The sequence below is a fragment of the Cupressus sempervirens genome, chromosome 7 (genome assembly GCF_028749045.1).
Source record: "Cupressus sempervirens isolate cs-2001-9-10 chromosome 7, ASM2874904v1, whole genome shotgun sequence".
Taxonomy (NCBI): domain Eukaryota; kingdom Viridiplantae; phylum Streptophyta; class Pinopsida; order Cupressales; family Cupressaceae; genus Cupressus; species Cupressus sempervirens.
In genome coordinates, this window is record NC_143124.1 from 903,667,070 (window position 1) to 903,693,420 (window position 26,351).

At 38.4% G+C, this 26,351-nt stretch overlaps 1 protein-coding gene across 3 annotated transcripts in view; it reads right to left on the bottom strand.

Moving 5' to 3' along the window:
• The window catches only part of RAPTOR1 (Regulatory-associated protein of TOR 1), a 142,631-nt gene that overhangs the window by 65,559 nt on the left and 50,721 nt on the right, over positions 1 to 26,351 (bottom strand). For all 3 annotated transcript variants that reach the window (XR_016354204.1, XM_089793463.1, XM_089793462.1), the window contains exons 11-17: positions 14,058 to 14,141; positions 13,837 to 13,947; positions 13,338 to 13,691; positions 13,061 to 13,250; positions 12,310 to 12,933; positions 11,730 to 12,044; positions 11,465 to 11,588 (exon numbers count right to left, since the gene is read on the bottom strand). Coding sequence is in view for 2 of the 3 variants with exons in the window: in XM_089793463.1 (XP_089649589.1) it covers positions 11,465 to 11,588; positions 11,730 to 12,044; positions 12,310 to 12,933; positions 13,061 to 13,250; positions 13,338 to 13,691; positions 13,837 to 13,947; positions 14,058 to 14,141 (1,802 nt within the window). In the remaining variant the exon portion in view is untranslated. The remainder of the gene's footprint in view (positions 1 to 11,464; positions 11,589 to 11,729; positions 12,045 to 12,309; positions 12,934 to 13,060; positions 13,251 to 13,337; positions 13,692 to 13,836; positions 13,948 to 14,057; positions 14,142 to 26,351) is intronic.

Below are 26,351 nucleotides of genomic sequence, written 5' to 3' on the forward strand. Positions count from 1 at the left end.
ACATTCCTTTGTAGAATGACCTAAGACCTGACAGAGATCACACACTGCCTTTTTGGGGCACACTCCCTTTGAATGACCTTTCTCTTTGCAATCTGTACACCAAATTTCTCCTTCCTCCATGCGGCCACTGGTTCCCATCATGGATTTGAATTCCTTTCGCATCCGCTCTTAAGTCTTTTTGTAGTGCGTGTACTTTCTTGTTGGGCTCCTTCTCGCTGTCTACACTGCTTTCCTCGTCAGAGGATTCATCGTTCTTAGAGGAGGATGAAGATTTACTTCTCTTCTTCTTCTTCTTTGCTGTTTTGCTACCACTTTATAGATTTAAGACACGGTCGTATGCATCTGTGTATGATGTGGGCGAAACTATCTTCATTTTTCTTCTCGGTGCCCCATGGAGGCCTTCTACAAACCAATGTTTCTTTAGTTCATCCGCGGGTTGAGTACCATCCGGCTAAGATCTTTGGGCCTTTGATTGTAGGCTCAAATAGTGTCCTTCCCTTGTTTACAATTGTAGATTTCTGCTACAACCTCGTTATCGTCCCGGAGCAGTCGAAATTCTGCTTGGAATTCTTTCTTCAGATCATCTCATGTGGAGATCTTTGACTTGTCCATGTCGGAGAACCAATCCACCGCCATTCCCCATAGGCTGGCTGGAAACTGGTTCAACCATTCATCCGCATCCGTGACCAAGTAGGCAGTCCGTATAGTTTCACATGTACAGCAATGTCGTATGGATCTTCCTTCCTGTCGCCTATGAACTTTGGAAGTTTTTGCCTTTAAGACACTGCGCTTCTTACCCTTTGATTACCACTAGATCGTGTCGATGAACACTTAGAAGTTGATCCCAGCGGGTTACTCTGACCACCGTGCAGTGTCTCTCTAACACTTCCTTGCACCCTAGTGTCTTTTGTTGGCCTCGCCTTATTTCCTTCTTCTTCACGCGTTCCCTCTCATAGTGTACGGGATGAATGTAGAAACTGCTCCTTTGTCTCCTCAAGAACTGCTAATCTATGTCGTGTTTCCTCGAGCAACTCTTTGTTGCTCCATCCCCACCGTTCCAACAAACTGTGGCACCCTCTATTGGTTCCTGTGAACCCCACTACAACCACCACACTAGGTGATTCCTCCGGTTGCCCCTCAGTCTATTCCCCGATGAGTTGTCTTCTTCTCCGTCGTCATTCGGCTTTGCCATGCACAATTTGTAATTCGTCGATTTCTTCCCTCAAATTCCTATTCTTATTTAAAAGATTGGGCATTTAACATATACCATTATAAAACAAAACCAAAAAAAAAACACTTTTATTTATTTATTCTGTATACATCATGTGTCGACTTATGCGACAATTACATATTTCTGAGTGCCCTTGATACCACGACGCAACAGCTCACAGTTTAGTTTTCTGACATTGTACGTCTCTCTCCTCATAGAATTTCTTGAGTCCCCTGACGATGTTCCTTGCGTTGTACTTCCTCCCTACGTCTCTTCTATGCTACGTAGGCTTGTGCGATCAAATGAGGAAGTTGGTCCAGAAATTTGTTCGTGGTTGAGCTTGGGTGCATAACATCCCACACATTGTCTAGCGTAACCCCGTTCTCTGTGGCCTCTCTCCGTACGAAAGTTTCAAGACCTACGCAGTACAGAACGTGAAAGATTTGCGTTGCCTTGTGCTCTCCTTCAAAAAAATTTGTTTCGTCATCGTCATTCATCTTTCAGTTGTCTTGTACTGTTATTCCCATTTATCTTCTTCTTTCCATACTACTTCAAATTCGAACTAGCAACGGCACCAAATGTTCAGCCCATAGATGAATAGGAAAGAAACATATAATCAATGCAAAATACTATTCATTTAACAAATGCTTTCCATACACAACAATGATATTTCATACAATGATAATGATGCCAAAATATGTAAGTGTTCACGAAATTTATAATGTCTAAAACAGTGCCAATGAATCGGCACAATCGTGTCCGCACTGGAAACTGTCTAACTACCCCTTTTGTCAAACAACAAGAGGCCATGGAGGAAGGACAATCGACACTCTATCGACAATCATTAAGTTTGGGACCGCTTTTAAGATTTAATAGTGTTTAGTTTTCTCTTGTAATGTGTGCTTCTAATTTATTTTATTTCTAGTAAATTGTAAATTCCACATCATTGGGGAGATATAGCATCAAAACATACTTGAGAAAATGTAGTATATTGCTAAAATTGCAAGATATTGCAAGTCATTCTTCACATAAGTATATCGCCGGAAATAGTGGCCAAAGTTCTAAAAAATATTGTTGGGAATTTTGGGTAAATAAATATGAAAAGAGCCAAAGTTTAGTCAAGACTTGGTCAATCTTGGCAATAAAGACTTAATAAAGTGAAAACAAATATCTTCTTTGGTACTTTATTCTTTGTTAAGTCATGACAAATGAAGCTCATTTTTCCTGCACAACACCAAATAAAAAACATTTCCTATTCTATCTGCACAAAAAACAGGAAGTTTTCTTCAGATTTGTTTGAAACATTCAGCTTTTTATCAGATTTGTTTAAAAATTTATGGAGAAAATATTTATGCATTAATATATATTAGATAAAACCATAGACAATATTAAACTAGGGAATAATTTACAATAGTATTAATATGTTATTCCTGTGTAAACACTACTATAATGCAGTGTCAATCTTACTTCCTCAAATCTAAAATCAGTATATGTTTTATAAATCTGGTGTACATGTGTGGTTTTTTTAAAAGAATTGAGCAATTATATATTTTCAAATGTTTGATACGAAGTGTTGATTTATTGTTGAATTTTTCGACGAATTTTTGTCAAGTCCCAATATTTTAAAATTTGGAGGCCAGTCGATAGTGGCCATTTCTCTTCATGAGTGTGATTTTCTTAGGACAATCTTACTTCATCAAATCTAAAATTAGTATATGCTCTACAAATCTGGTATATATGTGTGTTTTTTATAAATACGTTAAGAAATTATATATTTTCAAATGTTCAATAAATGTGCTGATTTATTACTTAATTTTTTGACGAGTTTTTTGGCAAGTCCCAATATTTTAAAATTTGAGGGCCAGTCTAGTCATTGTTGAGTCTAATTTATTCAGCTATTACACACCAACGCAATAGCGGCCATTTCTATTCATGAGTGTGATTTTCTTATGTGACCTCCAAGTATAATGAACAAAAGCACAACAGTAATGCACTTCATGTATCTCGAAATGGTCAGCAAAATAATAAGAATCCATATATAAAGTGAACAAAAGAGTGATTTGTGGTATAAACCATGCAAGGCTGGTGAGAGGTGTCATTCATTTGAATCAATGTGATGAGCCAAAAGAGTTGAACTACTATAGTTGAAGGTGTGCAAGTTTTTAACATCTTTGCACTGGGGGGGGGGGGGGAATGTTGGAAATATGTTGTTACCTGTCTCCAAAATCACAGAACCATATGTGTTACTATCACTCTCTTCTTGAATTGGATCATCCAATGGTAGCCCCACCATTCCTAGCGGCTTCACCTCCTCATTAATCTGCCTAACATCTTCAAAATCAACATCGATCGCACCATTTAATTTTGTCAATCCTGAAGTCTCAAGGCACTATGAACTGCAGCTAGTCTTTCAGCTTGTTTCACTTAACGTGGGCAAAGCCAAAACTCTGCAATAGAGAAACTAGCAAACTGTGAGAGGAAATGAATGGCAAGTTGTTTCAAGTCTCGTGAGTCATCCCCTATGAAATTTCCATAATCAAATTGGGTTCTTTGTGCAATGGTGGCCCTATCTAACCTAGCTTCTAGAATCCTGACAATCAACAAACTGTAGCCACTGCTCTCAAAAAAATAAACTGTGAAAGGAAATGAATGACAAATTGTTTCAAGTCTCATGTGTCCTCCCGTATGAATTTCCACCATCCAACTGGATTCTTTGTGCAATAGCAGACCTGTCTGTCCTACCTTCTAGTTTGCTGAAACTAGGACCCCGACAATCAACAAACTGTACCCACTGCTCTCAAAGAATAGCTGCCTACTTTTTGCAATGGATTTTACAAAGGGTTTTTGAAAGCACAGTTTGCATACTTTAAGGCTCCAAAAGTACTCAATACATTCTGATTTGGGAAAAAAACTCAACACGTACTTATAAAAGTACTCAGAATTAAAATTGTATAGAGACATATTTTCTATGCAAACAAATCAATTAAAAAAGGTATCCAAGAAATATTCAGATTTTGAAAGAGAGTGCATAGACTAATAGCAAAAATGACACGTGGAAAATGCATTTTAACCAACATTTTAGCCACGTAGTTAGCCACATTTTCTATCTCTGCAGACTTCAAGAGTAAACTTGTAAAAACTTGCCTAGCAAAAAACCAAAGAGTATTTGACAATTTAGAGTATACTCGTTGTGTTTTGCAAGCATTAGTTGTAAGTACCTCCATCACCTCTTCATCCTCGGAACGAAGCATTTAGCTGTGTCTAGGTGCATAGCAAACTTCAGATTAAAAGCAAAGGGAGGAATGTTAGGAACCTGTGTGTTCCTTCTGTTTATTTTGTCAGAGTAGTGTTGTTGGACGCATATGCTTTGTAAGTCGTCCCGTGAGTATATTTTATTATCCCACATGCATAGGTAGTATTACTTTTCTAGATCGTACTTAGTATATAAGAATAGGTTGAGGCCCTTGATGGGCACGGACGAATTTATTGTATTGAGCTTGCTCAAAGGAGGTTACCCCCTCGAAGTGGCCTGCGATCAGTAGATTCATTCTGAGTTCTGCTATCACTTTGTATTCTGTTATTTCGAGCATTCTCACGATATTTGTATAAGGAGGTTCTTCACATCTGGTATCAGAGCACTCTCTTGGGCTCGCTGGGTGGAAATTACATCAAATTTTTTTTTCTGTCGTGGCCTTCAGGTTCCTCTCACTTCCAATATCTCTTGTTATTGCAATAACTCTTTTCAGTTGTTCTGTTTGTGAGTGAATTTTTTTAAGTCGACTGTTTAAAAAAAAAAAAAAAAAAAAAAAAAAAAAAGAACAACTGAAAAGAGTTATTGCAATAACAAGAGATATTGGAAGTGAGAGGAACCTGAAGGCCACGACAGAAAAAAAAATTTGATGTAATTTCCACCCAGCGAGCCCAAGAGAGTGCTCTGATACCAGATGTGAAGAACCTCCTTATACAAATATCGTGAGAATGCTCGAAATAACAGAATACAAAGTGATAGCAGAACTCAGAATGAATCTACTGATCGCAGGCCACTTCGAGGGGGTAACCTCCTTTGAGCAAGCTCAATACAATAAATTCGTCCGTGCCCATCAAGGGCCTCAACCTATTCTTATATACTAAGTACGATCTAGAAAAGTAATACTACCTATGCATGTGGGATAATAAAATAAACTCACGGGACGACTTACAAAGCATATGCGTCCAACAACACTACTCTGACAAAATAAACAGAAGGAACACACAGGTTCCTAACATCCCCTCTCCCTTAGAAAAAAGCTTTGTCCTCAAAGCTTAAGGTGTGGAAATTGTTGTTGAATCTGAAGAAGGGGTTCCCAGGTAGCATCCTCTGGTTGCATGCCATGCCACTGAATCAAGACCTCAGAGATGGAGCGAGAGCGAAGCTGGCGAGTGCGCTGGTCAATGATTGCCACCGGCTCCAGGATAATAGATCCTTCCGTATCCATTTCAGGGAGAGTAGTTTGTGCTCTGACAGTATTTCAGCTTGCATAATACTTTGGATAACCACAAAGTCCCCCTTGCATCTTTTCATTTGGAACATGAAGCTCTTCAATGGTTCCGTTGGTACATCAAGGCTAATGTAGGCCCTACATGGACAGAATTGTGCACCCTCATTTTGGAGCGCTTTGGCCCTAGTTCCTTTGATGATTTCACAGGAGCACTTACTAAACTGCGTCAAACATGCACTGTAAGAGAATACCAGACAGAGTTTGAAAAATTAGCTAATCACACAGAGGGCTTGTCTGATGAATTCTTCCGTAGTTGTTTTGTCAGTGGTCTGAAGGATGCACTTCGCTCAGAAGTCAAAATGTTTCGACCTACTACAATGATGGAAGCCCTTGGGTTCGCTAAGTTAGCGGAAGACAAGATTAGTGCTCTACAACGCTCCAGATCTAATTTTGTTCCATTCAGAAATACAGGTTCTCACAACCCTCCAGTCATACCAGCTCCCAGAACTACTCCGATCAAGCACTTGTCTGAAACAGAGATGCGAGTCAGGCGAGACAAAGGGCTTTGTTATAATTGTGATGAGAAATGGTCTCGGGGCCATAGATGTGTTCAGCAAAAGCTCTATCTCTTGGATGTGGATTCTCCACCGGAACTGGAAGAATATGTAGATGCTCAGGAACCAGTGGATGATGCGGTTGAGCCTCACCAGCCTGAACCTCCTTCACCAGAAGCTCCACCAGAGATATCTGTCCATGCTTTGGCAGGAGTCACTACTCCACAAACCATGCGGGTCCAGGGTTTCTTCAAGAAGATCCCTCTTACTATACTCATTGATTCTGGTAGCACTCATAACTTCATTGATCCACGAATAGCCAAACAGGCTGATTGCTTTATCCATCCCTGCTCTAGCTTTGAAGTCATGATTGCCAATGGGGGCACTTTACCTTGTAAAGGGAAATGTCGCAATGTGCGTCTCTCTATTGGAGATTATAACATGCGCTCTGACATGTTTGCCTTACCCTTAGGTGGCTGTGATGTGGTTTTGGGTGCCCAATGGTTACGCACTCTTGGCCCCATTCTCTGGGATTTTGCTGAACTTTGGATGCAGTTTTCAGCCGAGGGGCACCAACACACTTTGAAAGGCTTACAACCAGGGTCTCTCAGCATCATCAGTTCACACCGTATGGAAAAACTTCTTAAGAAGAATTCTCATGGTGTCATCGCTCAGCTCCATTCCATTCAGATGCAGCCATCAGCAGTCTCTAGCACTCCTGCCGATCTCCAACACATTTTGGACAAGTATTCTGGTGTATTTGCTGAACCTGTGGGATTACCTCCTTCTCGTCCAGAGGACCACCGTATTCAGCTCCTTCCTGGCAGTGTTCCGCCCAACATCAGGCCCTACCGCTACCCATTTCATCAGAAGACCGAAATCGAGATACTTGTCCGTGACTTACTGAAGCAAGGTATTATTCGCCCTAGTACCAGTTCCTTTTCTTCTCCAGTTCTGCTTGTTCGCAAAAAAGATGGGTCATGGCGACTCTGCATTGATTTCCGAGCACTTAATCATCTCACTATAAAGGACAAGTTCCCCATTCCAGTTGTTGATGAACTTCTTGATGAACTTCATGGGGCTCATTTTTTCTCCAAGTTAGATCTTCGTTCTGGGTATCATCAAATTCGGGTTAATGAGGAGGATATACCTAAAACTGCCTTCCGCACACATGATGGTCACTATGAATTTTTAGTCATGCCCTTTGGCCTCACGAATGCTCCTTCAACATTTCAGGCAGTGATGAATAACATATTTCGACCATACCTCCGGAAATTCATTCTGGTCTTCTTTGATGATATCCTCATATATAGCAAAACTTGGGCTGAGCATCTCCATCATCTGGAGCTTGTCTTGCAACTTCTCTCTGATCATCAACTCTGTGCAAAACTATCTAAATGTGTGTTTGGCCAGGAGGAAGTGGAGTATCTCGGGCATATTGTTGCACACCATGGAGTGCGGGTGGATCTTACAAAAATAGATGCCATGAAAACTTGGCCGCATCCTAAAACTCTCAAGAGCCTTCGGGGTTTTTTGGGGTTGACTGGCTACTACCGCAAGTTTGTCAAAGATTACGGGAAAATTGCAGCACCATTGACAGCTCTGTTAAAAAAGGATGCCTTCTCCTGGACCCCTGTTGCTGAGACTGCATTTGAACAACTGAAACAGGCTATGTGCAGTACACCTGTTCTCGCGATGCCAGATTTTTCCAAACCCTTCACTATTGAGAGTGATGCTTGCGGCAATGGATTGGGTGCTGTTCTCCTGCAAGATGACCATCCTATTGCGTTCACTAGCAAAGCCCTCTCTGGTAAGAATCTAGCCCTCTCTACTTATGAAAAAGAAATGATGGCTATTTTGCATGCTGTACAGAAGTGGCGGCCATACCTCTTAGGGAGTCATTTTTGCATCAGAACCGATCACCAAAGTCTGAAATACTTCCTGGAACAACGGGTATCCTCTCCTACACAACAGAAATGGGTCAGCAAACTCATGGGGTATGATTATGAGATCACCTACAAGAAGGGTAAGGAGAATATTGTGGCAGATGCTCTTTCTCGCACATTTGATAATCAAGCTTCCCTTTCCGCTATTTCTATGCCCATTCCCAATTGGTTAGCGTCTGTTCAGCAGGGCTATGACAATGACTCTTCTTTATCTCAAATCATTCACCAGCTAGCCAATAATCCTTCTGCTCTACCACATTACTCTTGGGATGGTGCTTCTCTTCGATACAAGGGTCGGCTAGTGCTTCCTCAGAACCCAGCTCTACATCAGGCTATTTTTTATGAACTCCATGCTTCTCCTTCAGCAGGGCACTCAGGCTTCCTCAAAACTTATGAGCGAGCCAGGAGAAACTTCTTTTGGAAAGGGATGAAACAGACGATTCAACAGATGGTGGCTGAATGTGATACTTGCCAACGCCACAAGGGTGAAACGACCCTCCTTCCTGGCTTGCTCGAACCATTGCCCATCCCTACACGGATTTGGACTGATATTTCTATGGATTTCATTGAAGGGCTTCCTAAATCCGGTGGCAAGACAGTGATCTTGGTTGTGGTTGATCGTCTCTCGAAATATAGTCATTTTTGTGCCCTCAGCCACCCCTATACTGCCTCCTCTGTTGCACAAATCTTCATGGACCAGATATTTCGTCTTCATGGACTCCCTTCTTCCATTGTCTCTGATCGTGATGCAACTTTTACCAGTCATTTTTGGACTGAACTGTTTCAGAAAACTGGCACCAAACTGAAGATGAGTTCGGGCTATCACCCACAAACTGATGGTCAAACTGAAATTGTCAATAAATGCTTGGAAACTTATCTTCGTTGCTTCACTTCCGAACAGCAACATCAGTGGGCCAAGTGGCTCCCTTTAGCTGAATGGTGGTACAATACCTCTTACCACACTGCCTCTAAAATGACTCCATATGAAGCAGTCTATGGTCAGGCACCTCCAGTGCTCCTTCCCTACACTCCCAACAGCTCACCAGTCCAGGCAGTTGACATAGTTCTCCGCAGCAGGGATCAGATTCTTCGTACCTTACAGGATAATCTTCACATGGCCCGTAATCGGATGAAACAGCAAGCAGATCAACACCGTTCTGAGCACTCATTTCAAGTTGGGGATATAGTTTTTCTTCGTCTACAGCCATACAAACAATCCTCCCTAAAGCTGAAAGGGCGTCATAAGCTGGCCCCAAAATTTTATGGGCCTTATAAGGTTCTGCAGAAGATTGGTTCAGTTGCTTATAAACTGGAACTTCCTCCTTCTTCCCGCATTCATCCAGTCTTTCATGTTTCTTGTCTAAAGCAAGTTCTGGGTACCACTGTCAGAGCACAAACTACTCTCCCTGAAATGGATACGGAAGGATCTATTATCCTGGAGCCGGTGGCAATCATTGACCAGCGCACTCGCCAGCTTCGCTCTCGCTCCATCTCTGAGCTCTTGATTCAGTGGCATGGCATGCAACCAGAGGATGCTACCTGGGAACCCCTTCTTCAGATTCAACAACAATTTCCACACCTTAAGCTTTGAGGACAAAGCTTTTTTCTAAGGGAGAGGGGATGTTAGGAACCTGTGTGTTCCTTCTGTTTATTTTGTCAGAGTAGTGTTGTTGGACGCATATGCTTTGTAAGTCGTCCCGTGAGTATATTTTATTATCCCACATGCATAGGTAGTATTACTTTTCTAGATCGTACTTAGTATATAAGAATAGGTTGAGGCCCTTGATGGGCACGGACGAATTTATTGTATTGAGCTTGCTCAAAGGAGGTTACCCCCTCGAAGTGGCCTGCGATCAGTAGATTCATTCTGAGTTCTGCTATCACTTTGTATTCTGTTATTTCGAGCATTCTCACGATATTTGTGTAAGGAGGTTCTTCACAAGGAATATGGAGGGGTGTAATAAGTTCCTTATAACATTCAAATTGCAATTCAAGATTCTTTTGACGAATTCCTTGCTTCTTTTGATCAGCATGCTATCAAAACTCTCATGGATGTCAGCCTGCTATCAAAACTCTCATGGATGTCCCCCAAGAAACACTTTTTATATTTTATTGTAGAAGATTTGAACTCAACACCTTCAAAGTGCGTACAACATGAACCTTGCCATTTACCAGATGTTTTTTGGCACCTCCAAGAAACATTTAAAAATTTGAACATTCATAATACAAAGTAAAACAAAGTGCAACAAACTCAGATAAAAAATAACAGATTTCTTACTTGATATTGACCCCCAATGTCATTGAGACCAATGTTTCCAATCTCCGCAAACAACAATAGATTTGGGGAACCTATGCGTCCGACATTCCCTCCAACAAACTCTAATATCTAGCATATCAAGTCTCTACTAGTTTGAGGAATTCTCTCTTTGACTAGTGTAATGGTTACAAGTAAAAAAACATTTGTATTTGTATGTGTCTAGCCTTTGCCACCTCTGCATTCACTCACCCAATTTTGAGTAAATCTTTCCAACATATTAATCAATGCATGTACATAACATTGCATCCAAAAAATATGCTTATTGGGTAAGTGCCATGTGTTTCTTTTAAATGCATCATCATAGGGTTTCCGTGTGGTGTTGGAATGTTTGTGGTCCCCACACACCACAACACAAGGGAAAAGAAATTTGAAAAACTTAATTTTTTTTCTTTTTTTGGTCAGAAGCAGAAGTGTTCCCAACTTCTGGAGGAACACCTTGCCATTACCAGGACAGCCAAGGTACATTTCGGTTGTTCTCTAGGCATCCTGAAACAGCTTGGTAAAATTTCAGCCATTTCCTGCTGACTCTATGGCAGCAGGCGCAACTCCCTGACATCCTGCCATGACTGAAATGACTAGGGAATGGTATGCCTGCCTTCAACACGGGGCATGTACCTGTCTATCTCTGATTTATAGTGTGCTCATGTTGTTATGTGTTTGTCACAAATTGTTTCAACAACTCCCTAATTCCGGAATAGGGTAGAACCATACAGGAGAAATATTGGGAAGATTCAGGAAGATTCTGTCCTGTATAAATGTATATCTCAAATGATTTATGTATAGACAAAACTATGATTATCGGGAAGTTGTTTTGAAAAATAAAGTAATAGTTATATGACCAGAACTCTATTTTTCAGATATTGTCTGTCCATGGACACCAAGCAGTCTAACACTAATGATCTTCCCAAGGGATAAATTAGCAATACTTAGAAAACTGATAAATATCAAAATACACATACCTTACTGTTTCCTTCTCATCTGCTACAACTACTATTGGGATGAAAGGATGGAGCAATACAGCCTTAATTCCTTTCTCACAGCCTGTATCCCAGCTCGCCTTCTGATCACTGACTTTCGTTACATCTGCAAGATAAACAGCTAACTCTTATCTAGCATTTTGTCGAGTGACGTGCAAAACATGCATAATTGAAGGGACAAACAAGATAATAAGTTATTTTAAACAAGAACTACACAGCTTCTGGAAAGGGTAAAAATGGTATTTACTGGAGTGTTGGCATTTTGCAATTCTATCAAGAGCCATGCTCTCTCTTTCTTCTCTTCTTAATAATGATTCCTCATCGTCATTAGCTGGATACAAAAGAGGCCTTGAGAAATGACCACAACTCCAACTATATATAGTTGATTGTGGAACAACCCCTCTTTCAGAAGTTGATGACATCCCAGGAGAGGGTAAAATTGAGTCAGCTAATCCAGCATCTGTATTATGCATATGAGGACTAAACTCTAATGAACACACCCTTCGCATTAAGTGTGTCCTAGTTGGGGGACTCGCAGGAGGAGTTCTGAAAGTAATTGGTGCTGTGAAATATAAAAATACAATGTCTTGTCAAATTTTCAACACCCAAAATGATAAAAAATACAAAGATATGTATAATTTTATCACAACCAGCAACAACTAATAAAATAATCAGCAAAATGCTTGTCATGGTAAAGTTATAGAGCCTGGTGACACCAGTTGCTAATTACTCTGTTTTACTCTAAGTGTGACATCCACAATTTGCTATACTAAACTAAAATTCTTTGAATCCTGCTCTATATGCCTGTAACAGTTTAAGAATCTAACCTGGATTTAAATCTAGCCAAGAAAATGAACGTGCCAATCCAGGCAAAGTAGAAGAAACAGATGGAAGAGAAGCATCCCTGGGGTGTCCAGCACCACCAGTAGGCCTCACTGGCTTCACCACAACTGGTTCAACACCAATTATCCTCAGTATCTGATGCCCCAGACTTGCAACACGTGGAGAAGGATCCCTTGCCAATGTATACATCGCTGCAACACACTGTGCATATACTGCATTATCCAAGGACCTGGACTTCGGAAGCCTTAAATTTCCATTACTTACACCATCATTGAGTGACACCCTCGACTCTGAATGCTGCGATGAACCATCAGAGGATGGGGATCCATGCATAACAGTAGATGATGCCAGAGGGCTACTAGCAGGTACCCTTACCTCTCGAGCTGAGGTACTACAGTCACTTCCTACTCTTAAGACCGGACAATGACTGCCAGAAAATGCACTCAGTGACTGAGTTAACTGGCCAGCATTAATGTAGCTATTAGTTGAACTTCTAATATTTGCCAATGATGGCAATGAAGTCAATGTAGAATTGGAAGGTGGTTTTAAATATGCAGCCGCCATTGGTTTCAGCTGCTTGTTATGCCCAACAGCAAAGCGTGACAAAGCTGTAAAACAAGTTAAATCACTTTAATTCCATAGATAACATTTATAACAAAATAGTCTTCACAATGCGCTTCCAGTTCAAAATAATCTCTCTAAAACATCAATGTTTAATGTTGGAATTACTAATACCAATTGCAAGTTCAGCCCTGACAAGTGGACTGCCATCAGATAGCACTTTAAGGAGATGTTTTGCAATGTCTTGTTCCGCTTTACTTCTTTCATCATCTTCGTCATCATCATCATAGCAATACCCATCTCTTGATGGCTCGGTGCCAGTATCAAGAAGAGTTCCTAAAGCATAAACAGCAGATGCCCTCACCTGAAAATCCAGCCACAAAGTTACAGCTGACTGTCCACTGCATGACAATTTTAAGTAATGTAATGTGAAATTGAATTCAAAAATCACCTCTGGTTGAGGCTCAGATAGCAAAGGTGAACATAGATCTGTGGCATTTCCACTCAGACCCAGCAATTGAGCCTCTGGAAAACCTTCCCATAGCTTTCCAAGACACAAACAAAGCCATTGCAAAAGCAATGGTTCTGGCTGTGCCTCACCAGGAGGAGCAACCTGCATATGCTGGAGGCATACACTGATTAATTGAGACTGCAAACATGCTTCTTGTCCTCGGCGGTGCCCATCAACAATCACAGCTAACACAAAAGCTGCCATAGCGCGCTGTTCCGCATAAACATCAGTACTATCGAGGAATTTGATAAAATATTGGTGTCCACCATCCTTTACCAAGTCCACTTGGCATGACTGCGGATGAATATAACCAAAAAATCAGAATATAAAGACATGATAAAATTAAACCACAAACACATACTGAAATGGATCCACTGCCAAATATCTAATATTAAAGATGTCCAATTTATTGGTTCAAATTTATTAGCTATTCTCTTACCTTATCAAGTGCAAGGATCTTTGTCCATATAAATACAAGTATTTGTCGTAGTTCTGTAGCTGTTGTTTGCAGCAATTTGAGCACATAGGGAAAGATACCAACAGAAAGAGCCTGCAAATCATCCAAGAAATATTGATATAATTATAAATAAACTTAACACGGCACAAATAAATAATCTTTCTACAGAAGTAAAGCCACTGTGAGTAGTAAGAGCTTTGTACCAGATCTACAGCCCAAGCTCCCATGTCAAGGAATCTTCCAAGCAATACCAGAGCCCGACATCGGTGAGATTGACTTAGTAATACCTGCATAACATAAGATTTAGATACCTTGAATCAAACTTTCATATAATCTAAATATAAACTGAAAAGTTAAAATAAAAAAAGGCCAAGATGAAGTGCAGTTTATATGTATGTCTATGCGTATATTCTAAGAAAGAAAATGATAAAAATACTTCAAAAGATAAATTAATAGCATAAGTTGCAACCAATAATATAAATGGCTAAAATCTTTTCATGGAGATAATACATAAAAGGAAAACAAAGAAAATTTTTATGGTTTAAGCTATTTAGTAAGTGTGATCCATTTTAATATTTTAGACATATTACAACCTTTAAAGGAGTCACTTGATGAATTACTAGTGTTGCTCCTGCATCCCACCCACTTCTTTGTAGCATTTGAAATTAAAGTTAAAAGCATAACTTCGATCATCATACAGATCTGACTCTCCAGATCGCACAGACGTTATCTTAGTGTATTACCTTATGATGGCCTTTAAATATATTGCTCCTTGAATAGGCATGATCGGCGATTTCATAGATGAGTGTGTGTTAGCATTTACCTTAACTAATTTTAGTTATTTTTGTTTGCTGAACATTATCTACTTGGGCGCCGATTCTGAGAATGCTTTGTTTGGGCCGACCTAAATAGGGTCATGTCCCTTCGAGGGACATGCCCTTTGGTTAAGGTATTTATACAACGTGTGATTGTAGTTAAAGGTCACACAAGAAGAATAAGTCTACTCCTTTAAACAATTCGGCCTATATGCAAATTTATTGCAGAGATAAAACAAATTTCAGAACAGCATTTAATATTCTGATAACACCTCCTACATTCAGAAGATAAAGAAGATCATCTACAGCAAGGATAGAAGGTATTATCTAAGTCTGATTTAATAACAGAATTTGTCTAAAATTTATATGGTATCAGAGTTGTGGTAGTCGAACCTAGGCTCTACAAATTAAATAATCAGACTTGATATATATCTAGCATCACTCTACTATCTTCAAATGGCATACACAACCAGACCCGAGGACAGGTTTGATGGGAAAGAATACTTTGATGCTTGCAAATTCAGAATCACCTACTGTTGAAACTCGTAAAACTATCTGGAGTAAAGGAAACAAGAAAGTCATGCAGATCATATTAGATACAGTTAAAAATGATAGAGCACACATGCTAACGAAACATCAAACAACATTTGATATGATGAATGCATTAGTAAATGCATACGAGGTTAACAATGCAACTAAAGTTCTAGCACTAAAAAGGCAACTAAATCATATACAAACATAGAAGGGAGAATCAATGAATTCTTACTTCCTAAGGGTTGTCAGTTTAAGAGATGAACCTGCAAATATAGGAACCATCATTAATGACATGGAACTAACACTAATGGCTATAGATGGATTACCAGATTCATGGGAAACATCCGCACAAGGAGTAAGTGCCAGAGATAATCTTCCTGACTTCAATAGACTTAAGGGAGATTGTCTTTAGGAAGAATCCAAAAAACTTAAAGAAGGAGAAAAATTAAAAAGGGAAGATGAAGAATTTCATGTTCTTAAAACAAATTCCCATGAAGGCAACAAGAAGCACTTCAAGAAGAAAAAGGGTAATCAAAACAATGACAAACCTAAGAAAGATCTATCCAAACTAAAAATGTGAAAAGTTTGGACACTACAGATCTAATTGCCCTAAGAATTCTAAACAGCGAGTGAACTGTACAAACATTACTAGGGAAGAAGATAACTATGACCGTGAGAATCATGAATTGTATTCATCACTATCAAATGAAGTCTCAAGTAAAGCAGGGGTAATTGATAGTGGATCATCTCGACATATTAGAGGATACAAAGAAGCACTCAGACTCTATATCACAAAAAGTTAATGGCGAAGTCACCATTGGTGATAATTCAGCACATTCCATCAAAGGAATTGGAAATTGCACCTTGAAACTAAAATCGGGTAATTCTCTTCTTCTCAAAGGAGTACTCTATGTACCAAGAATAAAAAAGGATCTAATCTCGGTTACAACACTTGAAGATGACGGACATAATGTTGCATTCATGGACAGTAAAGTAATAACCTGGGGTAAGAACTCCTCATTTAAGAAAGAAAAATTGATTGGTCAAAGAAAAAGGTACTTGTATGAATTGAATTCAAAACCTAGTCAACCTATTCAAGCCATAATTCATGAAGCTGTTGATGTAAACCAAATACGGCACGGAAGGTTAGGACATCTAAATTTCAAAACCTTATCAACTATGGAGAAGATGGTTATTGGTTTACTTGAACTGAATAAAGATCACTCAAGCATATGCAAAGGATGCGCTCTGGGTAAGAACACCAAAACTCCATTTCATGATAGCACTAGAAAACCTAACAATTTTGGAATTAATCCACTCAAATTTATGTGGACCTATGTATGTTCCTTCTCTTGGAAGATTCTGGTACTATATACTTTTTATAGACGACTTCTCTAGAAAAATTTGGATTTACTTCTTAAAATGCAAAGAATTGGAAGAAAGATTTAAAGAATTTAAAACCTTAATTGAAAACTTGTCAAGACATAAAATTAAAACTCTTAGGATTGATAATGGAGGGCAATATACCTCAGATTTGTTTAAAGAGTTTTGTAAAGAAATTGGAATTAAGAGGAAGTATACCATTCCTTCTAACCCACAACAAAACAGGGTAGCAGAAAGGAAGAATAGAACAATTGTAGAAGCTGCAAGAGCTATGATATTTGATCAAAATCTAGAATATTATCTTTAGGCAAAAGCCTCTTGTACTACTGTCTATATTCGAAACAAAAGTTCTCACTCATACCTTAGAGATAAAACTCTTGAAGAAGTCTTTACTAAGGTTAAACCCAATATAAGTCACCTTAGGGTTTTTGAGTGCCCAATATATATACATGTTCCAAAAAAAAAAGGAGAACTAAGTTAGAACCCTCCATGAGGAAAGGTATTTTTGTAGTGTATATATAGTGAAACATCTAAAGCATATAGGACTTTCATACCAAGTTAGAAAAATATTGAACTTAATAGGGATGTAATTTTTGAAGAAGATTTAACAATCAAAAGAGCCCTACATTCTGAAGATCCCTCCCCCTTACCTAATTCTAAAAGAAATACTAAATCTGAGTCTTAAAGGGAGAACATTGAAGAAATTGAAAATGAAATTCAAAATCTCCATCTTGAAGAAACTCAAAATTCTAAGAAAAGACCACTTTGGGCCATTAAGACAGTATAGGAAGCACAAGACTTCGCTAGACCATCCGGAACACTCATAGAAATCAAAACACCCAAATGATATTCTATTTATATAGCAAACATGAATGATTTGTCTAAATCAGAACCAACCAATATTTTAGATGTTATTAAACATACAACTTGGAAGGGTGCTATGACGGAAGAATACCAATCCATTATGAAAAATGATGTTTGGAAAATTGCTCCTAGACCTGAAGGAAAATCTGTTGTTTCTTCCAAGTGGATATTTAAAATAAAGCATGATGCTGACAGTAGCATTGAAAAATATAAAGCCAAATTTGTAGCCAAGGGGTTCTCTCAAAAAGAAGGGATTGATTATGAAGAAACATTTACTCATGTTGCCAGATACACCTCTGTAAGAGTAGTCCTAGCTATTGCAACATCGAAGGGATGGAAAGTACATCAAACAAATGTAAAAACAAAATTTCTTAATGGAAAGATTACAGAGGAGGTATATTTGGAGCAACCTGAAGGATTTGAAACTCATGATCCTAAAGTTTTTGTTTGCAGGCTCAAGAAAGCTCTCTATGGGCTTAAACGAGCTCCAAGGGCTTGGTATGAAAGAATTGATAAATATCTCACCATTTTAAGGTTCTCCAAAAACAAAGCTGATCCAAATCTATATTATAAAAGGGATAAAGATGATATGGTAATTTTGATACCGTATGTTGATGATTTACTAATAGCAGGCGATGATCATCTCATAGATCAATGCAAGAAGATTTAGTCAGAGAATTCAAGATGAAAGATTTGGGACCCTTCATTACTTCCTAGGATTGGAAGTAAGGCAGAATTCTTACAGCATTATACTTAATCAAGGTAAGTATACATTAGATATCTTGAAGAGATTTGGAATGTGGAACTATAAGTCTATGTCTTCTCCAATGGAGACTAATCTACATAAACTTAAAGAAACAGCAGCAAAATCACCTTCCATAGATTCTACTCTTTACAGATAGATGATTGGGTCCCTTATTACTTCGTAAATACAAGACCTCATATTTGCTATGTTGTTAATGCCTTAAGTCAGTTTATGTGTGAGCCAAAGAAGATTCACCTAGTTGCAGTCAAATACATTATGAGATACTTACAAGGCACTCATAACCTTGGGCTCAAATATGAGACTTGGATTTACATTGATGTACAGACTCGGATTGGGGTGGAAGTGTTAAGGTTAGAAAAAGTACTTCAGCATGTTGTTTCAATTTAGGATCAGCAATGATATAATGGCTATGCAAAAAAAAATCTTTAGTAGCACAAAGTTTTACAGAAGTCGAATACATTGCAGTAGTGATGGCCTCTCTGGAAGCAGTTTGGCTTAGAAAGTTACTTGTGGGACTATTTGGTCAAGCTTTGAATCCTACGATTATTCATTGTGATAATCAGAGTTCCATTAACATTTCTGCGAATCCAATTTTCCATGACAGGTCCAAGTATATTGAAATTCTTTACCATTATATTAGAGATATGGTAGTCAAGAATACTGTAAAATTAGAATACATTTGTACTGCAGATCAGACAAAAGATATTCTTACCAATCCTCTCTCTCGAGTGAAGATAGATCACTTCAGAAAAGTACTTGGTATGGTTGAATTATAAAAATTTGTATTCTTTAAATTGTTAATAAAATAATTTTATTGTTAGGCTATTGACTGTTATGGGCTCCATTTGTATTCATTATTTAAGAGGTGACGATCTCTAAGATAATGAACACTGGTATGAAAGACATTATGAGTGATGACGATCTCTTAGATAATGTGCTAAACGGTAGAGAACTACTGTCAGATCCAGATGAGTTCAAGATCATTTGAGGCATAGACAGTTCTAAGCCTATGAGTCACAACTTGGCTAAAGGAAGAATTTATTCTTTCGATTTTATTCTGTGTTCTAGTAGATCTTAACTCAAGATTGTGTTGTGATATAGAATTGCCAATACCTATGAATCACAACCTGGATAAAAGAAGAATTTAATCATTCTTCAAATTTTATCCTATGTATTGCATGGAATGCAATACGGTTATCACTAGTATCAATGATAAGTCATATCACAAGTTTACTAATATGACATAGTATCATGTGTTCAATGATACCACAAGATAAATAAGATTCAAATAGATATAAAGTATCATTTTATGTTGATTCATTGAAATTGATGATGCTAGATATGTTATCTCTCTGTATGATTATCAAGTTAAGAGGGAGAGTTAAAACCATAACTTCGATCATCATACAAATCTGACTCTGCAGATCGCACAAATCTTATCTCGGTACATAACTTCGACCATCATACAGATCTGACTCTGTAGATAGGACAGACCTTATCTTGGTATATTACCTTATGATGGCCTTTAAATACATTGCTCCTTGAATAGGCATGATTGGCGATTTCATAGATGAGTGTGTGTTAGCATTTACCTTAACTAATTTTAATTATTCTTGTTTGCTAAACATTATATCCTTGGGCACCGATTCTGAGCATGCATTGTTTGGGCCAACCTAGATAAGGTCATGTCCCTTCTATTAAGATAATATCTTATACTTTCTATAATAGTCAACTACTTATCTGTAGTCCGTCTTTCAGTCTGGATAGGAATGTTTCCTATCCCGTCTCTTTTTTCTTGAGTCCAGATAGGAATGTTTCCTATCCTGTCTCTAGTTTTGTTTCTAATTTCGTCTTCAGTCTACGTTGTTTCTTTTAGAAACAATGTCCTTGTAATTCTTTATAAGGAACACATTTGTTCCTCTGTTTATCAATGAATCATCCGGAAATCCGTTAATCTGCCAACTCTTCTTGAATCTTGTAACATGGTATCAGAGCCAATACTTGAATTTTGTTGAAAAAATTATAATTTCATTCGAAATTATTTGCTAAATTTTTTTGAAATAATTCCTAAGGTTTTTCTCAAACAAGCTCGTCTAGGGTTTCTGATTTTTGAGAAATTCATCCGTGCAGCTAGGTTTCTTTTTTGGAGTTTTTTCCTTGCAAAGTCTGCAAATCGCGGGAAGAATTTCATCTGCAACTCCCGTTTTTTTCAAAGAGACCTGTCTGCTACAAAACATCTGAAAATCCGTGGCCTGTACTTGCGACTGGTTGACATTTAACTCTGCAACCCGTGAGATTTTTTTTGACTGCAAACTCGAACTCACGGCTTTGCGTTTTTTTTTTTTATTTTAAATGCCTGCTCCTACCACATCCGCCACCGTTTGGAGGTCACACTCTGTGTCTAGCGTCGTCTCAGCCTGAAGTCGCGATCTGGCAAACAGATTTGTCTTTTTTTTTTTCACAAAAATCAACATTTTTTTTGCAAATCCGACCTCCCTGGCTACCGACCGTTTTTTTCGAAACCCTAATTTTTGGGGTCGAAAAAAAATTTTGTTTGCAGATTCTTGGTGGGTTTTTCGAGAGCTCAACTGGGTTGTCGTCTGTTTTTCTGAGTGCCTCGATTTTTGTGCCTCGATTTTCGAGCCAACGGATCTAGAAAATGACAACAGATTCCTTTTGGGTTTTCCGAGCTCTCTTCTGGGTCATTCTCTGATTCTTCTCGGTCTTTCGTATTTTTGCCTCGAAGAACGTGCCTTCACAAATTTTCACAATTTTTCATTGAAAAACGTGCTATGGCATCTCTGACAAATATTCTGCTCGAACATAATTCCAAATTCAATGGTCGCAATTATGGAACCTGGAAGCAGCGCATCATCGCAATCTTCGAATATCGAAACACCAATCAACTTGTTCTGGGTGTTACGCAACATCCGACTTCTCCGGGTCCTGATCAAGGCAAAGTTGCATTTTTCGCCTTCTGAATTTGTTTCTGAGATTCTGGGTTTGTTGATTTTCTCCTCAAAAATCATTTCAAGTTGTCTGTAATACGCAAGGTTGTGTGAGATTCTGGGTTTGTTGATTTTCTCCTCAAAAATCATTTCATGTTGTCTGTAATACACAAGGTTGCGTGAGATTCTGCGCTTTACCGTTTTTTCCACAAAAACGAAATTTTGTAATCTATTTTGAGTCATAGCACTCTTCTGGCAAAGCTTCTTGGTTTCAACATTCTGTAGATCCAGGGAGGGTCTCAATTATCCCAGAATGTTCCGACATTTGTACGTTGACCATTAAGGGAGGGTATTAAGATAATATCTTATACTTTCTATAATAGTCAACTACTTATCTGTAGTTCGTCTTTCAGTCTAGATAGGAATGTTTCCTATCCGGTCTCTTTTTTCTTCAGTCCGGATAGGAATGTTTCCTATCCTGTCTCTAGTTTTGTTTCTAATTCCGTCTTCAGTCTACGTTGTTTCTTTTAGAAACAATGTCCTTTTAATTCTTTATAAGGAACACATTTGTTCCTCTGTTTATCAATGAATCATCCGAAAATCCGTTAATCTGCCAACTCTTCTTGAATCTTGTAACACCTTCAAGGGACATGCCCTTAGGTTAAGGTATTTATACAAGGTGTGATTATAGTTAAAGGACACACAAGAAGAATAAGTCTACTCCTTTAAGCAATTTTGTCTTTGCCTTTATCCTTCTGAAAGGATTTTGCAACAAAGGCTTGCTCTATGGAGGTGGAACTGGAGTTTCTATCAAACTGTCATTTCCACTTTTTTTTTTGAAGCAACAGTGTGCAGAGATAAGTGAATTTCAAATCAACACCAGAAGACGTGACATTGAGAGTCTCGATAAAATGCTCATAGGACTTTCATAAACTCCGAAGAGTGATAACCACAATATCCTCTTCCTCCATCTTGCGACCGATGGCAAGTAACTGATCACGGATTTCTTGAATATGGTTCAAGTGTGCCTGGAGCGAGGTGCGCTTAGCGCTCATCAATAGAAAATAGAGTGTTCTTCAAAAAGAAAGCTTTGATTTTGTCGTAAGTCTCATGAAGACCTTTGAGATGTGTCCAAATCTCGACAACTACCTTGCCGAATGGAATCTGAGAAAGCTGATCATCAGCCACAGATAATTTGAGAAGCATCACTACCTCCCGATTATTCAGATCCCATGTATCTTGATTAGAACCACGAGCAATCGGATGCTCCGTAACATCCAATACAAGTTGGTCGGTGTTCCAATATTCAAAAATGGCGATCCGCTGCTTCCAAGTGTCATAATTCCGACCATTGAATTTGGAGTTGTGCTCAAGCAAATTTTTTGTCAGAGATGCCATAGCACGTTTTTCAATGAAAATTGATGAAGGCACATTCTTTGAGGCAAAAAAAAGACCATAAAAATTTGGAGTGACCCACAAGCAAGCTCGAAAAACTCATAAGGAATATGTTGTCATTTTTTGGATCCGATGGCTCGAAAAGCGAGGCACTTAAATTGAGACACCTAGAAAAATCTAACGACAACCCAATTGAGGTCTCAAAAAATCTACAAAGAGTTTGTCATCAAAAAAACAATTCCAAACTCAAAAATTAGGTTTTCGAAAAAATAAGCAATCGGTAGCCATGAAGATTCGTCCTTATCATCTAAGATCTCAAAACAATCCTTATGTCGGCTCCAAAACAATTTATATAGTAGTTTGTGCCATTACAAACAACTTGTCAAAGCTATATTATTCAGCACTTTAAGTCCCTAATGCTCGGCATCCACTGCAACTTCAATGTTGTAACTCGACCTCTGAATGACTCCGCACCTACTATCTGCTCGGCACTTGAGTGACGCGGCACTTACTAGTTACTTGACACATACTAAATATCTCTTGCTCAACATATACTATCTGACAACTTATGCTCAGCATGTATTACTTGTTCAGTATGAACTAAGTAAATGACTTAAGTATATTGCCACTCATATGTCAAAAGCAATCTTTGATTAACAATCTACCCCTTTGACATGAGTGGCAAAATACTTGGTCATGCATTAATAACCTTAGCCTTTCAAGCATAACTCAAATAATACCCATTTACATACAAAATTTCAAAACTTCAAAAGTTTGCAAAACTTACAACTCATTAGTCATACCTAAAAATTCAATAGCTCCCCGTGAGTTGATTGTCCCATTCTGAAATGAAAAATTGAATACTCCTTTTGAGTAGATTCTACATATGCTAACTCGCTGACTCTGTCTCTGTTTGATCTTCAAAACTTATCTCTACTTATCATGCATTGTCCCCCTTTATTTATTCTCCTCTTTTTGACACTTACGTCATGGGTTGTACACTTATAGTGTGTTTGTCCAAGAAAGTTTTATGGACCAAGTATTATCTTTAGAGCTGCATCCCAGTTATCACAAGCTACCTCCAATGATTTGATTTGGATGGCTAACTCGGCAACAAGATGAACTAAGCCTTCAAGTGTGGAAAGATAGGGATCTTTCTGAATTAATGTCTCTGCAAAGGCTAGCTCATTGTGAAGTATCTCCATGTGAGGGGTTAGCATGGATTGGATGTTAATCAATGTAGCTCAAATATTTACGTCTTAAGCATGTCGAGCTGCCAACTGACCTTGGGAATTCATCAACTTCTAGAAGTGCTTCTAACTCCGAGTTAGAGAATGATTCAGGAAGTGCTTCTAACTCTAGGCTAGAGAATGAGGTAGAGTTGTACTTGATAGCTTCATATCTCCCTCCAAATTGTCAATATGGCACTGCACTTCTTGTGTGAACAGAGTTGTATCACACAACTCTGTGTAAAGTCCGAAAATATTCTCTAAGGCTTTCTTAAAACTGTCAATCTTGGTTGCTAACTCAACCTGACTAAGTGCAATAGCACTTGATATCTTTTCATTGACCTTTCCTAGAAATTTCTCTCACACCATTCAAGTAATTTTACATTGGAATCTAGGTCGGCATCACTGATCTGTTCTACAATGTGTACCAACTGCTCCATGATCGACTAGTCTTCTTCAAGTGTTGGCAAGCTGAATGCATCAAGAAATATATCCTTGATGTCTTGCAATGCTTGCTTCTACCTAAGCTCCCTTATGAGCAGTTCGTGATGCTTTTTCTTTGCAAGTGCATCATGTAGTATACTCATTTGTTCAATAGTGATTGTTGCAAGGTCAAACTTTCGTAAAACAATCACTTCGTCCAAGTTAACATCACCAAATGATGTAACCTCATCTACCTTGGATGTACTAGGACTAGGCCTTGATGACTGCAGTGGTGTAGCTTCTACACTCAGCTTGTGAAGTGCTTGACTTGGAGGAGTAGCAAACACTAGCAAAGTAGCCAGTCTTTGTATTGCTAATTGCTCCTCAGGCTATGTAGTCAATTCTGACACTTCAGTCCTCTTCTCTTCTTGCCTTTCAATGGCACCTTGAACTTGTGTTCCAATATGTGCATCAGTAGCAACTTCTGGTACTGACACAGTGTACACCAATTTGCTTATGTTTATCATGGATGTCTCTTTTCATTGATACACTACAAGGGGTAATGTAGGTTGTATCAGAGGTAATTGAAGGGATTTTGATATGTCTTGTGTTTCCACCTCTGCAGATGCCTTCTTTGCCTTCGTAAGTTCATCTACACTCACCAATATTGGATGACTAAATCTATAGAACAAAAGTTTGGTCAACGTATTGTTACACATAGAACTGACAATGGGGGTAGATTTCTATTCTTCTGCCTTCTCTCATTTTTGTGAGCAACATTACATAAAGTGCCAATTAACAACACCCCACAACCCCCAGCAAAATAGTTTCATTGAGCAAAGAAATCATACAATCTTACATTTTGTTAAGTTGGTGATCAAGAAGGGACGAGTTGAGGCAAGACTAGTCCTCTAACGATGCACATAATAGTCTCCCTACCACATTAATTGCGTAAGTTAGGGCCTTGTAGTCGGACCCAAGACTAATGGGAAGCAAGCCCATGGCCCAAGCTCCACTCTGCTACTTGTACAGGCTTACAATATCATTTGATCTCATTAATTACTAATCAGTCTATGACACCTTGTTGATAGCAATAAACCAATTTACATTTTAAATCTTTGTTGGTATTGTAATTGGGCTCAAACTTTGCTTCAGAATTGTGTCAAATGAAATCAACTCACTTAAGGATTATTGCATTTTTGGTTTAAGAAACGAGGTTATGCATGCAGTTCAGAATGTTTGCATATCATCTTAGAAATATTTTTAGTATATAGACAATATGGTATTCAATGATAAGCAACTACATAGCATGGGACATGCATGTCATTCACTAAGTGTTATGTTTGCACATGGTAATAATTTTGTAAATTTTATGTTACAGTTATGTGTAAATTATTAAAACAACTATATGAAGAAAATGGGTTACACAATGATTTCTAGATGATAAATAAATGGAACTCGCAAACAATCACAAGTGGATAGAAAAGAGGAACAGCTAAATAAATAAATATATATATATATATACACACACACACACACACACAAAAGATGTGCTGCACTTACATTTCAAAGCAGTCATTCTTTAATGAAAACAGAATACCTAAATATACAAAATGTGTATTTTTTTATATATTTCTAAAGCAATAGTGATATCTGGATGGCAAACATGGCAAGCAGTCTGCTTAAAAAGGAAATGCTTGAAAGCCCACATATCAACAGTAGAGTTTGTTGGGATTAGACACAATCTAAAAGCAAACGCCCAACCACAAAACACTAGCAAATAAAGCCAAATGAATAATATCAAAGAATAACTAAAATGTACATAGCCGGCTTGCACATATAAGCCAACTAGACGGGGTACACAAGTTGGATACAGCAGCGGACTCACCCTCAAAGATAGGACACTCGTGGGCATCCATGACAAGAGTGTGAGAAAGTGGCTAATGTACATGCAAGATGTGTTTTTAACTAAAATGTCAATTAAAAATTTAAAAGGTTTTTAAAGTAAACTTAAGCTTATGCATCAATAGGTCAATATGGAAAGAGCTAACAACTAACTAGTTAGGTAACAAAACTATTTACACTAACAGGGAGTTTGATGAGATGAGCAAAGATCACCATACTGCAATGTAAATTTCAA